This window comes from Triturus cristatus, chromosome 8, assembly GCF_964204655.1.
Source record: "Triturus cristatus chromosome 8, aTriCri1.1, whole genome shotgun sequence".
In the NCBI taxonomy this organism is placed as follows: domain Eukaryota; kingdom Metazoa; phylum Chordata; class Amphibia; order Caudata; family Salamandridae; genus Triturus; species Triturus cristatus.
The window spans coordinates 1,311,353,406-1,311,367,380 of NC_140591.1; the positions used below are offsets into that span (position 1 = coordinate 1,311,353,406).

A 13,975-nucleotide genomic window follows, 5' to 3' on the forward strand; every position below is an offset into this window, starting at 1 on the left:
ATACATCCAATGTGCAAAATGTTTTTGGTTTCTTTGGTTGCTACCCTTTCTTTAAATCTGCCCCTTTGTTTTGCAGTGTGTTTAGCTACTGGGTTCGACTAGAAAGTGTTTTGTCCTGTTTGTAAAGTTCCAGACAAATTCCTCAAATTTGAGCACTTGACGCATGGCATAGCTTGCCAAGACCAATTTACAGATTTGGGTGAATTTTGTTGTTGTTGTTTTTTTGCTTGTTTCACAAACCACATTTGCTTATGGTGTTTAGACTAGGGTCGTCCTTTTGTTGTTTAGAATGACGTTAGCACATCTTTTAGATCCTTGTGTGAGCCTTTGATTCGGTGAATACATCTGTACATTTGCGTTATTCCTGTTGTGGATTCTGCCTCGTGATGAAACTGTCAGAGACTGGGAAACCTGCTGTTTGTACAGCAGACAGTGAGCTGTCGCTTGTATAACGTCTACAGTCCACTGCCAGCCATAACATGAAATAACGATTCAATCTCTGCCAATGTGAAGCAAGGCATCTGTATCCAATTAATTCATGTGAAGAACTTCGACAGTATTAGACACTACAAAGTACCCCCTCCAGCCGAACTGACAGACACGGAAACACCTATTACCGGGGTCTAATTCAATTAAATATAAAATATCAAACATATTATATTGTCATTTTTTTTATTGAGAGATTGGAGACATAAACTGCATTCTCTGGCTCACAAGCCCCATTTTAGGTTTTTTCTGATATTTATTGCAAGCAAATATTGTGGAGAAGGGAAGGCAGGCTCTAATCATTTCTCCTCATGCCATCACACACAATATCGACTCCTGCTGAAAAGGTAATGCTTGTTCTCCCAGGAGGCTATCCCAGGATAATGCAAACATGGTGATGTTGTTGAGAAAAAGCCTTTAATGAAAATGCCTCAGGTGGCCCAGGTTTTATTAAACCACCACCTTCCAGTTTAAGAAAAAAAAAAGATCCCGACAACCTTAGGGCTTTGTTGAGAAAGCGTGTAATGCGCGCTCCCTGAGACTAAACCATCTTGTCAGGTTTCCTACATTTGCTAAAAGGAGGAAACAAAGGGGGTATCGCGGGCAAGGTTTGGCCCCACCTGACTCCCCGCAACAACAATCTGATTAGGTATTTCATTACGGCATTTCATTACCAGCCCGCACTTTTTCAAAGCGGAGGGCCATTTACCGCCATCATATGAAAATATTATAGATGCTTATCCAGACATCCAAGAAGGGTTTTCCAACCACGTCTCCCCATGATTTCTTCCACTTGACAGAAAAATGTAATACAAACCACACAGCATGATGAGCACGAGCAATTTTGCAATGAGTGGCTCTCCGCGAGATTATCTGCACTTCATTCTGAGTATTTCCTCTCGCGCGCGCCCCTCTGATACGCGGCGGCATTAAATACTGCCCTGACTCGGTGCACATGGGCGTCCTGGCGTCTGCCCAGAACCTCTTTGTCAGAATATTATCAGATTTCAAGAGGTTATTGCAGTTGCTACGCAGACTTTGTGAAGAGGGAACAAAAGGTGTAAATCCCCAAATTGCACTAGATATTTCACAGGTATGGCACCCCTGCGAAGCCATTTTGCTGAATTTAATGGGCGTTTTATCAGATCAAGCTCTTTTGTTGAGAGTGTTCCTAGCTGAGAAGTCGGCTAAGCATCAGGCATTGATATGAACGCTTCAAGCGAATAGTTTAGAGAAAGTAAGGAGCAGGGGGGGTTTTAAGCTATTAAATTATCAATAAACCAGAAATAAACTAGAGATCGGTCTTTTTATCCCAGATACTGAAAATATTGAGGTAGAATGTAAATCACTTCATTTACAAACTGCAGTTTTTTTCAACTCGTGGTCATTTTTAGGGTCAGCATCTGTGTGTCTTGTTCTGCATGTTCAATAATTCGGCATATGGTAATGACTGGTAATGCACTACCAGAGATCATTTGGGAATGCTTACCAACTGTGCTGTAAAGAACGTCACTGGCGAAATACCTGATGGAGGCATAGCAACAGTTCTCTAAGGGGTGTTACGTACAGTGCTTTAAATGGGCAGGTGCTGGCTGGTACTGAGTACCTGCACCTCGTTAATTTGAAAGGGAAGTGCCTGAACTTCTCAGCACTGCTGCAATACATTTAATGGGAGAGCACCAGCACTTCTCAGCAGCAAACACATACCCTAAAAAGTGAGTACTAACACTGATTACATCCCTCTGTTCCGGGTGGTGTTCTAATGTAGAGTTCAACAGAATTGGCCACTCAAGAAAAATGTTTTGCTCATTCAAGTCTTTACCAGTACGCAAAATGGGTTTATTTTCCCCTAATACAGAAGGTTTATATCTTCAACCACTCATCCCAGCTCTCTGTTGTTTGTTGGAATCGAGCAATGATGCAGCCCGCAGTAGCATGCAGTAGCATGCAGTAGCATGCAGTAGCATGCAGGGTTGTACAATGACTCTCATTCACTCATCAGTGAGCACTGTTCTGAATTAATTTGATTGCTTGCAGTATCAGTTGACCCGTGTGGAACAATTGTGTAATTTACACTTACAAAAAACAATCACATCAAATAAAAGAAGGCACAATGGGGCAGATTTACGTTCCCTGGCGCATCCCTGCAAATCAGCAGGGATGCGCCAGGGAAGATGCGTCACGCAAGTTTGCCCTTGCGCCACTACAGATGCACCGCATTTACAATGCGGTGCATTGTGGCGCAAGGACAAGCAGATGCGTGACGCATCTGCTGGCGTAAGGTTGGCGCAGTGCTGAAGTTGTGTCGCAAGCACGACGCAACTCCAGCACTGTTCCAACCTGCCCTATCCCTAACATGGTGCGTCACGCCTTACGCCTGCTTGAAGCAGGCGGAAGAATTTGACGCACCAGCGTCGGAAAAGTGACTGCGTGAAATCTCGTAGATTTCACTGCGTCACTTTTCCAAGGCTTTTTCCGATGTAACGTCCACCCTGCATACATTAAACCTGACGCAGGTTTAATGTGGCGCAGGGCTTTACAACGTGACACATCTCCCTAGATGCGTCACGTTGTAAATCTGTCGCAGCATGGCGCTAGCTTTGCGCTGCCGTTGCGTCACAAAAGTGACGCAACGGCGGCGCAAAAGTGGCGCACAGGGCTTGTAAATCTGCCCCAATATGTTTGTCCCTCCACTTCCCTGCGTCTCCAAACAACTTCTAGGGCATTTTGACGAGTTGTGCATTTTCTTGCAAGTAGAAACGCACCACAGAATAAAAAGAAGCTGCCAAAGAGAAAAAGAGCCCTGCAAGCCGTGGTTTTTATATAGCAGTATATTAGTCGACCCATAAAAATCCAAGGCTTTCTAAATTCCATTTGTAATAAACCAGCCTCTTGACGCTCTCATATCGGTGCCAGATAATTGTTCATGACCTCACTTTAGAATGTCGGAGGATTAACCATCATGTGGAAAGCTGTGAGGTATACTCTGTTGAATCCGAAATAAGTGTGACCATAGACGTGAGCGATAATTAAGGAGTTGTCAGATGCAGGTTTTCTTAAACCCTTACCTAAGTGAGAAAGAGCACGTGCCAGACCACCCCAGCTACTAAAGCCTTATATTTAAAAACGTCTCATTGTACTACTTCTGAGAGCTTTTTCGGTCGTCTTCTCTTTTTCTAAACACCTAAATTTATGAGCAAAACGCACAGTAACAAGGCTCCCTTTTTGCATAGCACTAATAATATAACTTTGTTTTTGAAGTTGTAATGCACTAAGTAAGCAAACACTGAAAACTCGCCTGTAATTTTGTTGAGCCAATGTGCAGGTTTGACATTAAGCACTTTGGGCTTAATTTACAAAGGTATTTGCCCGCCTAGGTTCAACATAGTTGCACAGATGGCATTGTTTACATGTAGAAATCCAAGTTTAGTATTCACAGACTGTGAACATACACTGATAAATAGATTTACCCACACTTACAATTACGCTGTTCTGATGTAATATAAAGTGAAAGTGTATTTGGCCATAGAGAAAGAGACTTGTCATTCCAGGGAGCATGGCATACAAACGTGGTAGGCACTTAAACCACCTTTTGAGTTTGTGGGTATTTACAAGCCTTTTCAAGGCTGTGAAGAGGCTGTGTGCGTGGAAGACAGTGCAGGGCTAGATGGACAGTAGGCGAGACTTCAGGCAGAGAGGTTGAGAGCCGGGGCTTGTCAGAAGGTTTCTGACTGCTTGAAAGTGGAGCCCTGTTAGTTGACATTTCTTCCCAAATCTCCAGCAGTTACTCGGTACCACATGCAGAACTTCTGCAGCAGAAGACTGGGGAACCCCGTTCAAGTCTCGGCGTTGACTGAACATCATGTGATTCTGAGCAAATCGCCTGAGCGTCAAATACAACAATGAATGTGCCCTTGTGTAATGTGCTCAAGTCAGGCGTGATGACATCTTTGGGTCGAGTTTGCGCTATAATAAAAAGACAATGCACATTTCTGGCAGGGCAGATGGTACGGAGGAATGCGGACCTGTGTTGTAGGTGACTGCATGGCCCTAAAGGATGGTCCCCAGCAATCAGAGGGGAGCCACTGCCTTACTGGGCTTTGTGGGGTTGGACTCACGGAGAGGAATCCACAAATTCCTTTTAGCTGCCACTTTCCATGGAAGCATCTCCACCTTCCCATTTAACTAAATCACTCAGACTTCTTCGTAATCACTCTAGCATGGCGAAACATTGTCCCCCAAAAGTTCCCTTACATTTGCTTCAAGGGAGTCGTCATCCCGGTTTTTCCAGTTTCACTTTGCCATGAACCGAGAATCTGGTCGTCATTCACAGAATCAGGTCTTTGATTTTATCTGATTTTAATTTTTATTATGAATTTCTGCAGTGGCCAACAGACTGACGCTGTTCTGCTGCCTGCGTAGTGGATCGTCACGCGTTTTGAGGACTGTAATTATTGAAGGATTCGTCTTCATTGAAAAATACTCGCTTGTATGAATGGGCTTCAAACCACATGTAGGTACAGACCACCCTATTGAACATTTGTGATTCACAGCTCAGCGCGACAGCACCGCTTGTGATTAACACCAACTCCAGAGTTCCTCATCACCGTCTTGATACACGTCTATGTGTATCATCAACACTGTAACAGTGCTCAGGTACCCACAGAGTGCCAGCCTTCACTCTCACTTAGGTACCCGGCTGGGTGTCCTTCTGAGTATCTCTTTTTCCATTTTCTCCATCACCCACTGTTGGCACATACACCTCACGCAGCTGCGCAATCTACCCGTCAGATGTCCCTACATCCATAGGTCCTGATGAGACCCTAGATCACATATACGGTCAAAACGTCATTGGCAACAAAAGAAAGTGAACCATTAACATCGCGTATTATTGTATATAGCTGCTGTATATTGTGTATTGAGTTGCTAAATGGTCGACTTTTTTGAATACCTTGGAAACCTTGTAAAATACTGTCACAATTATGTCACCAATGTTTTAGGTTCCTGTTTCTCACTGGGCACCCTACGCACATTTTTCTTTTTCATTGTACATATAATTTTGTTTGTGAAATATAAAATACGATTGTATCAAAACAAAACCATAGGTGTATGTGGTTACCTCGCCCTCTGACTTCATTTTAACCCTTCCATTGCGATTGAGCATCTTATTATCTATATATGATTCTACTATTCCACAGGAACCACTGTTTCTGACAATAATTACCCACCCAGGTTCCTTAGTGTGTTGGGTTCCCTTGTCCTTTTCTCGATTCCTTGAATCCATAGCAGCAGCCACAGCAGCAGGCTGGACTTATACATTTCACGTGAACTGAGAAAGCTGTCCTGGCTGGAACAAGAGCATTAATTGGAATAAAGGAAACAGTCACTTCTTCATCAGGGTCGAGTGCTTTGCATGGAATACACTGCTCTCTCTGTCTTTCTTAAAATCCAAAGAGAGGCATCTAGTTGCTTCTTTTATATTCAATTTCTTCAAAAAATTCTGTATTTGCTTTCATCTAATTGCTAGAAATCTATTGTCTAGGTGCTTACTGTATCTTGCCCGGACTGTGGTAACTGTCTTTATTTGGGGACGCCATTTTATGTCGCTTTTTGTTCCTTTTATTTAAGGAAATTGTGCTGGAAATGCATAATTTTATCTCATTTGCTAAAAAATATGCACAGAAAATTGCTACTGGCCTCCCAAATAATGCTGTAATCCCTAATGTGCTCCTCTCCAAGGCCAAGCCCAGCCCTACCACTCCCAAACTTTACTCAGCACCTAAAAGTGTGGAGTCTCCACAGTCGTAAAATTGCTATTTAAACTCGTAGTCTGTGAATACCCAAAAATATTACATTTACACAAAAGTGTAAGTTTGCCTCGGAATCAGGCCCCCAGTATTCATCTACTTGTGTACACAGGTTAAGTTCAAAAGAAAACCCTCCCTTGGGGAAATTCAGTTTGGTCAAATAGTTTGTAAGTTTGTGTTCAGTCGGTTTACATTTGCTACTAATTAAATTCCTTTGTTTTCCTTATTGAATATCTTTGAAACACGAACCCAGCTTTATAAAGATGATGTAAACGCTGTCAATAATGAATCATCTTTTAACTTGCAGATCTTCCCCCTCCTCCTCTGCCTCCACCAGCTTTAAAATCTCCCACAGCTCAGTCCAAGGGACAGCTTGATGCTCGCCCTGGAATGGTTTTGAAACATCCATCCATTGACCAAAGAACAGAGAGGTCAGCAGAACGAACTGGCGGGCAATACAGAGGAAGAGAAGCAGCCGACAGCAGACAACCTTCTGATGTACGGACAAGTTCAGGGGAGCGGAGAGATTGCCCAGACCTGCAAAGTGATGGAAGGGCGCGAGGAAGCAAAGCATCTAAACGAGAAGGCACACCAGTAAAAACTCAATTACACCAAGGTACATCCGTGTCTTCACTAACCTTGTGGCTGCATGCGTGTTACGTCTAGATAATGATATCGATTCCGATGTTACTTTGTAAGAGTTTTGTTCATTTGATATGTCATGTTGGTTTCCCTTAGTGCATTTTTTCAGATACAACTATTTTCTTTGGTCAAAACCATGAATCACACCAGGAAGTTCCTATACTTTGCTTTGCAATAGTTAGATTTATTCACCCAGGGGTGAAATGGGCATTTGGGCCCACTTCCGCCCCCCGGCGGCATTTTGTTATTACAGAAGGGGCTGCAGATACTTGTGTGTCCCCTTCTGTAATACCGATAGCGCTGGCACACATAAAGCCCCAGCGCTATCTTCAGAGGGCATTTCCTTATTTGCATGGGGGCGTGGCTCCATGCAAATGAGGGAATCCCTTTGCTTTTACACCCATGCCGTATTGCAGAAACAGGCGCTGAGGCAAAGAAGCTCTCAGGTGGCACACTGATAGTGCACCACCTAAAAGGTGGCGCACTGACAGTGCACCCCCTAATGGCAGCCCTCTGGAGGGGCAAAGGAGGTCCCATGGGCCCCCCAGACATCCCCTTGGAGGCGGGTGCAGAAACTCACTGCACCTTCCTGCAATGGGACCTCAATTCCCCCTTCAAAGTGCAGTTAGATTGCCGCCAGCAGAACACAGAGCGGCTTCAAAGCTGCTGCTCTGTTTTTCACAGGAATGCACTGCCCGAGTTTGCAGCTGCCCTGGGGGCAGCGCAGTCACCATAATGCGGCTCATTTTTAAAAGGTGCACCTGGCGCAAACAATGAAAATGCGCCATTTGCATAATACCGGCCCTGGGGTCTTTAGACCTTCCTGCACTGAAAAGTGTAACAACCAAATGGGATTCTTGGCTTACCATTTGAATTAAGTGCTGCCTTAAATGCTACAGTCCAGGAAACACATGAAGAGAGAGTTTTGATTACCATTAACTACAGTGGAAGAGTCAGGAAAGGAGCCACTTATGAGGTTGCATAAATTGTACCTTAGCCTCTCATAAATTGCAATACATTCATGTATGCATTTAATGGGCACGGTTAACCTAGTGTTGTCTGAGTGTAACAGCACGACTGTTATTATAGGGAAGTGAAAAGTAACTAAATGTTAATGGTACAGACGCATCTGCTGGGAATGGATCTCATATCTGTATCTTCCGTCATACGGGTGGGTCAAACAGAACGGCCGGAAGGAGAGAAGTCTGTGAGCCGGAGCCCATTGTATGTTGCAGGATTGGACAAGTAAACACAAATGCTATGTGTGACCGGATTTGTATAAGCAACCATGGTGTTGGGTAGCACTGGGTTTCGGTTGGGGGAGTCTACAAGAACAAGAGGATCGTGCTAGGGGAGAGAGCGCAGTGAGGCTGCAGTTGATGAGACGAGCTACAGCAAGAGCAAGACCTGGGGGCATATTATCAAGCCAGGCGATAAAATTATCGCCGCTGTAGCGGCAGAAAACTGCCGCTAAAACGGCGATAATAGGCTTGATAGTATGCTCTATGGAATTCCAATTGAAGCCCATGTTAGACGTCCTTCACATTTAACATGGGCTTCAATTGGAATTCCATAGAGCATATTATCAAGCCCATTATCGCCGTTTTAGCCTGTAGATATTGGGAAACAATATGGATATGACTTGTTGTGAATGAGATTCATTTTGGGGAGTTTTCTAAATCCTGTTTTATTTTTACTGTGTTTAATTTGAGTTTCAGGGTATTTTACAATTGTTGTTTGTGAAACCAGACTAATCATTCCCTATTGGATTTTAGGCAGGAGAGCAAAAGATGTTTAGATGGCTCAAGTAGGTGCGTACCACGTTGCTATAATGCATTACGCATATAATTGTAATCTCAGACTTCTAATCCGCACCCAAGCAGCGAAGAGGGGTAGAGGTGTTTATTAGTACAGGTGGTGCTCGGGTAGGGGCCGGTATGTCCTCTTCCTAAGTCTATAGGCAGCGTAAAGTTGAGTACAGTGTTACCCTATGCCCACCTGTGTTAATATGCATTCCAGGATGCCGGATTACAAGGAACCGTGATCCTGGTTAAGTGGTCTACTTTGCGCTAGCCACTTTCCTTCACAGGGTTGGAAGATGGTGGATGAGGTTATTGTACAGCCCGGGAAGCAACTTTTTTTGTTCTCATGAGAAAAGAGCTATGGGGACTTCTTATTGCTCAAAACTTGAAGTGAATTTTGCATGCACTTTTCATGTGCTTAATGAAAAGTAGAATGTTGAGGTGTAGGAGTGGGTATTTTATTTATTAGTTGCAATTGCTGTATTGCCAATAATGAATCATCTAAGATTCCAAAGTAGTGGGGTGTCCCCTTCAAACAATCTAGTGCACTTATACGTTTTTCCCAGGTACAGCATGGCATATACATGTGTGAAAGACTGGACCTATATTTGTAAAATATCCTCTTCACGTCTCTTGGGATGAAAAAAGTATTTTATAATTTGTTATACTTTTTTAAACCTTAATACTATAGTATATCTTCTGCTCCCACTCCTGAGAGTAACAACTCTAAAACCTCATTAATGTGAACCCTACAGCATCTAATAACATATAAAAGAAAAGAGTGTCCATAATATGTCATTTAAAGGTACCAACATTTGTCGTGAATTTTGTACCATTTGTATGACGATGTAGCACTTTTGGAATGTTTGTACCTGGCCCATATGGTTGTGGGATTTCTCATTGATTAGATACATGGTGGTTTAGAGTTATTTTGTTTTTCAGTGAAGGGAAGACTGCACTGCTAGATGACATGTTTAATAATTGTGAATTTTTATGCAAGGTTATGAGATTTTCTGCATGCTCATCGCCTGGTGTGGAGTGTTAATTGTGATGCATGGCATCATTTGCCATTTCTCTAGCCAGCGAATTGTTTTTTTTTTTCTTGTGTTATCTATTGAATGTGGAGCCACAATGACAAGTGTCTGGCATGTAGGTAATCTGCAGTTTGTCTTTTGTTGGATTGCCATAAAATTTGTGATTCACACAGTGGATTATTTTAACCAGCAAATGATGCTGTACTATTGAACAGTTTAGTTCCAAGTAAACTTAATGTAATAGAAAAAAAGGTACTCAAACACCAGGGGTGTTGTACATTAGAATATATTTTTTGCATATATTAGAGTATAGTCATTCATAAAAAGTTTTGATGTACACTTACAGTCAGCAGTAAAGCATATAACAAGGGAATAAACATGAAGCACATTGCATTAAAACACAGTAGGACAAATCGGGGTTCATATGAATCTAGGATGCCCCGTTTTAGCCTAGCACTCGTACAGAGACTTATGAAACAATAAATCAAAGAAACTGGTCTCTTACTGCATAAGAACCAGGGCCCAGATTTCCTAAAATGTCATGTAGCGCAAAACAGCAAGACAACTTCCTACACTGCTGTACATGGAGATAGCAGGAATGTGCCATAATTGCTAACATATGGTGCACGCCTGCTCTCTCTCTGCACTGAGGCATTTGTGGCTGCCAAGCTCCAATGCAGGCACCCTTGTGCCAAAATAGACGGGTGCCTTTGATACAACCAGGATTGTTTTTGTGTAAGAATGGACACCTTCCTGCACAAAAACAATCCCCAGAGACATTTTCTTATCTCTATATGTGCTGCAGTATGCTGCACATGTTAGAAAGACGAAATAACGAGGAGAAATAAAAATATTTTTCCTCGTTGCATCTCACCTAGGAAGGCGTAACATTTTGACACATTTCCAGATTAACTAGTCTTAATAAATATAGTAATGCACCAAATACCATGGGTGGATGCATGGGAAATCGGCCGCTCCACCCATGGATTGCCTTCCCTATGCAGAAGAACGCAAGACATCGACTTGCAATGCTTTATGTTACTCCAGATTTACTATGCCACACAATGCTGCACAAGGTGGCTCTTTATGGCATAATAAATCTAACATAAGGGCTTGTGTCCTGTGTGATGCCAGCGAGTTGCGGGCCCTTCATAAATCTGGGCCTAGGTATCTTACATCATCCAATTTTAACAACATCCAATTTTAACAACATCTTTCTAAAGAAATTCAAACTACAAACATATCTCTAGATCCCTATGAAGAGAAGTTCCCAAGCTCTGAACATTCTGAATCCTTCCTTAGGAGCACAGTCAACTTTCTACTCTTCACAAAATTAGCAAATAAAACTATTCAAACAAGGCCCAGAGAGTTAGAAAAGGAAGACTGCCAGGCAGTATGGCTTCAAACGCTGGAAGTTCTAAACAGATTTCAACCGCCACTCACCCTGAACTGCGCCCCCAATCTTGTCTGATATTATTTCCTGCAACCATTGTGGATTTTGATACAAACCCTTAATTAACTTAAGAGCCTGTTCCAATGTATCACTCATCACTTCATACACTTTATAATCTTTCACCTAATGCCTTCCATATTGTCCTAAAATCTACTTAAAACCCCCAAGTGATTAGTATGAAGATAAATAGAGACGACGACAAATATGTAAATAGTATGATGCTAGTGCTACAGAAAGCTCCACAGTAAATACATAAATAAGAACTGAGCTCAAATTACATTCTCTCATTTCAAACAATCAATCATTGGCTCTTGTAGAGTGCAACTTGTCATCCCGGGGGGTATCCAGGCACTGGAGTTATGTAAGCCTCGGTCGGATGGCCGTAGCGGTCGAAGAGCCAGGTCTTGAACTTCTTCCTGAAGTCTTCCAGTGAAGGGAAGGTGCGTAGGTGGAGGTTGTTCCAGGAGTTGGCGGTGAGGTAGTAGAAGGAGCGACCTCTGCAGCGGCTTCAATGGATGTGCAAGATGTGGGCCAGGGTGATGGTGGAGGAGTGTAGCTCGCTGGTCGGTTTTGTGGAACGTCAGGCGGTTGTTGATGTAGGCGGGCCCGGAATTGTGAATGGCTTTGTAGGCATGAATGAGGAGTTCAAAGGGGCTTCTTTCCTGGACAGGGAGCCAGTGGAGAGACCTGGCGTGAGGGGATATGCTGGTTCATCTGGGGAGTTCGAGGGTGAGTGCTGCTGCTGAGTTCTGGATGGTCTGGAGGTGATTCAGGAGCTGTTTGGTACTTCAGACATAGAGTGCATTGCCGTAGTCAACTCAGCTGGAGATGAGGGCCTGGGTGAATGACTTCCTGTTCCGAGATTGGGATCCATTGGAAGATTTTGCAGAGCATGCGGAGGGTGTGCAAGCAGGCAGAGGAGATGGCGTTCATCTGCTGTTTCATGGTCAGTTTGCTGTCCAGGACAATTCCGTGGTTACTTGCGTATCGGGTGGGGGTGGGTGAGGGGCTGAGTGCAGTGGGCCACCACTTGTCATCCCAAGGGGAGGGCTTGTTTCCGAAGATGAGGACCTCTGTTTTATCCGAGTTGAGTTTTAGGCACTTGGCCTTCATCCAGGTGGCGAAGTCAGTCATGTTGTTACTGAAGTTGGCTTTGGTGGTGTCAGTGTCTTCTGTGAGGGATAGGACATGCTGGGTGTTGTTGCCGTATAAGATTATGTTTAGTCTCTGGGTGCAGGCAATGTCTGCAAGATGTGTCATGTAGGTGTTGAAGAGGGTGGGGCTGAGGGAGGAGCCCTGGGGGATACGGCAGATGAGTGTTTGGGTGCAGATGGGAAGGGAGGTAGTTGGATCCTCTGTGTTCGGCTGGATAGGAAGGATGAGATCTAGTTGAGTGCTTTGCCTATGATAGTGATGTGGTGGAGTCTGGTGTCGAGAGTGTGGTGGGAGATGGTGTCGAAAGCTGTAGAGAGGTCGAGTTGGCTTTTCCACCTAGGCTGAGGAAGTGTCTGATGTCATCGTTGCAGGGATCAGGGCATTCTCGGTGCTCTGATTGGGCTGGAAGCCAGATTGAGAAGGATCTAGCCGGTTGTTTTGTTTGAGGTAGTCTCTATGTTGACTTTTTCCAAGACTTTGGTGGGGAAGGGGAGAAGTGCGATTTGGGGCGGTTGTTCTTGAGTTTTAGAGGTTGGCGGAAGGTTTCTCCAGGAGGGGCTTGACTTCAGCACGTTTCCAAGCATCGAGAACAGTGGCTGTGGTGATGGATGTGTTGAGGATTATACTTTGTATGTATACATTTTGCAGTTTCAATTCACTTCATGCTGTGAATTATTACAACATATTGTGGTTGGGTCTGTAATGTTTCTTTGTTTCTGGTATTCTCTTTTTTTTTTTTTTTTTTTGTGGGCATCATTGAGTGTCATTTGGTAGCAAGGCCTTCCATGACTCATGACAAGCAACCAGAAAAATGTAAGCGGTATTCTTTTAGTGCCACAGAAAGCTACAGAGTCAATTCATAAATACTGAGCACACATTACATTCCCACACTCAGTACTTTGCATTTGTATATTTTGCATTTATTAGAATCACAAACACCTTGAGCTGAGATGTATATATTTACCCAAGAAAGTAATATACAATATCAGCAGGCACCACTTTAATCTATGTGCATTGTGCAGGGAGCTGAGTGGAACACTTCACCCTAAAATCACAATATAGGCCTCAAGATCAACAGTTTAGTCATGCTGCCTCCTATTGTGAGGTGTAGGTAGTTGTTATGCATATTATGTGTTGTGATTTTTGTATAAGGTTCAACAATTGTTATCCTCTTTTGGCACTGGGGATACAAGTGGTAGAAGAATCCCAAAATGGATGTGTTTGACATTGTGTATTTTTCCACAGAGGATATCCTACCATACTGCAGACCTACATTTCCTACATCAAACAACCCTCGAGACCCCAGCTCCTCTAGCTCCATGTCTTCGAGAGGGTCGGGTGGAAAGCGTCGAGCAGATCAAACCGCAGGCCGGAAGAATGCAGCTGAAATGCAAGTGTTAGTATCCTACGAACGCGGAGGGCCCGGAGACGAGGAGTTTGAGGTAACTGCAACCCACCATTTTTTTTCCTATAGTATGCTTTTGACTGCTCAGTTTTCCAAGCACATTATTTCGTTTTATATTAGATTTTTAATTTCTGTATTTTATGTTTTATTGCAACAAAATCGGTCTACGATGAGATGATTCTAGTAGTTTC

At 43.4% G+C, this 13,975-nt stretch overlaps 1 protein-coding gene across 3 annotated transcripts in view; it reads left to right on the forward strand.

Annotated features, from left to right (window-relative positions):
• Nucleotides 1-13,975, forward strand: part of ROBO1 (roundabout guidance receptor 1) — a 1,505,960-nt gene that overhangs the window by 1,489,032 nt on the left and 2,953 nt on the right. For 2 of the 3 annotated variants that reach the window (XM_085623023.1, XM_085623025.1), the window contains 2 exons: nt 6,601-6,909; nt 13,625-13,821. In XM_085623023.1, coding sequence (XP_085479149.1) covers nt 6,601-6,909; nt 13,625-13,821 — 506 coding nt within the window. The remainder of the gene's footprint in view (nt 1-6,600; nt 6,910-13,624; nt 13,822-13,975) is intronic. The other variant, XM_085623024.1, reaches the window with a different exon arrangement.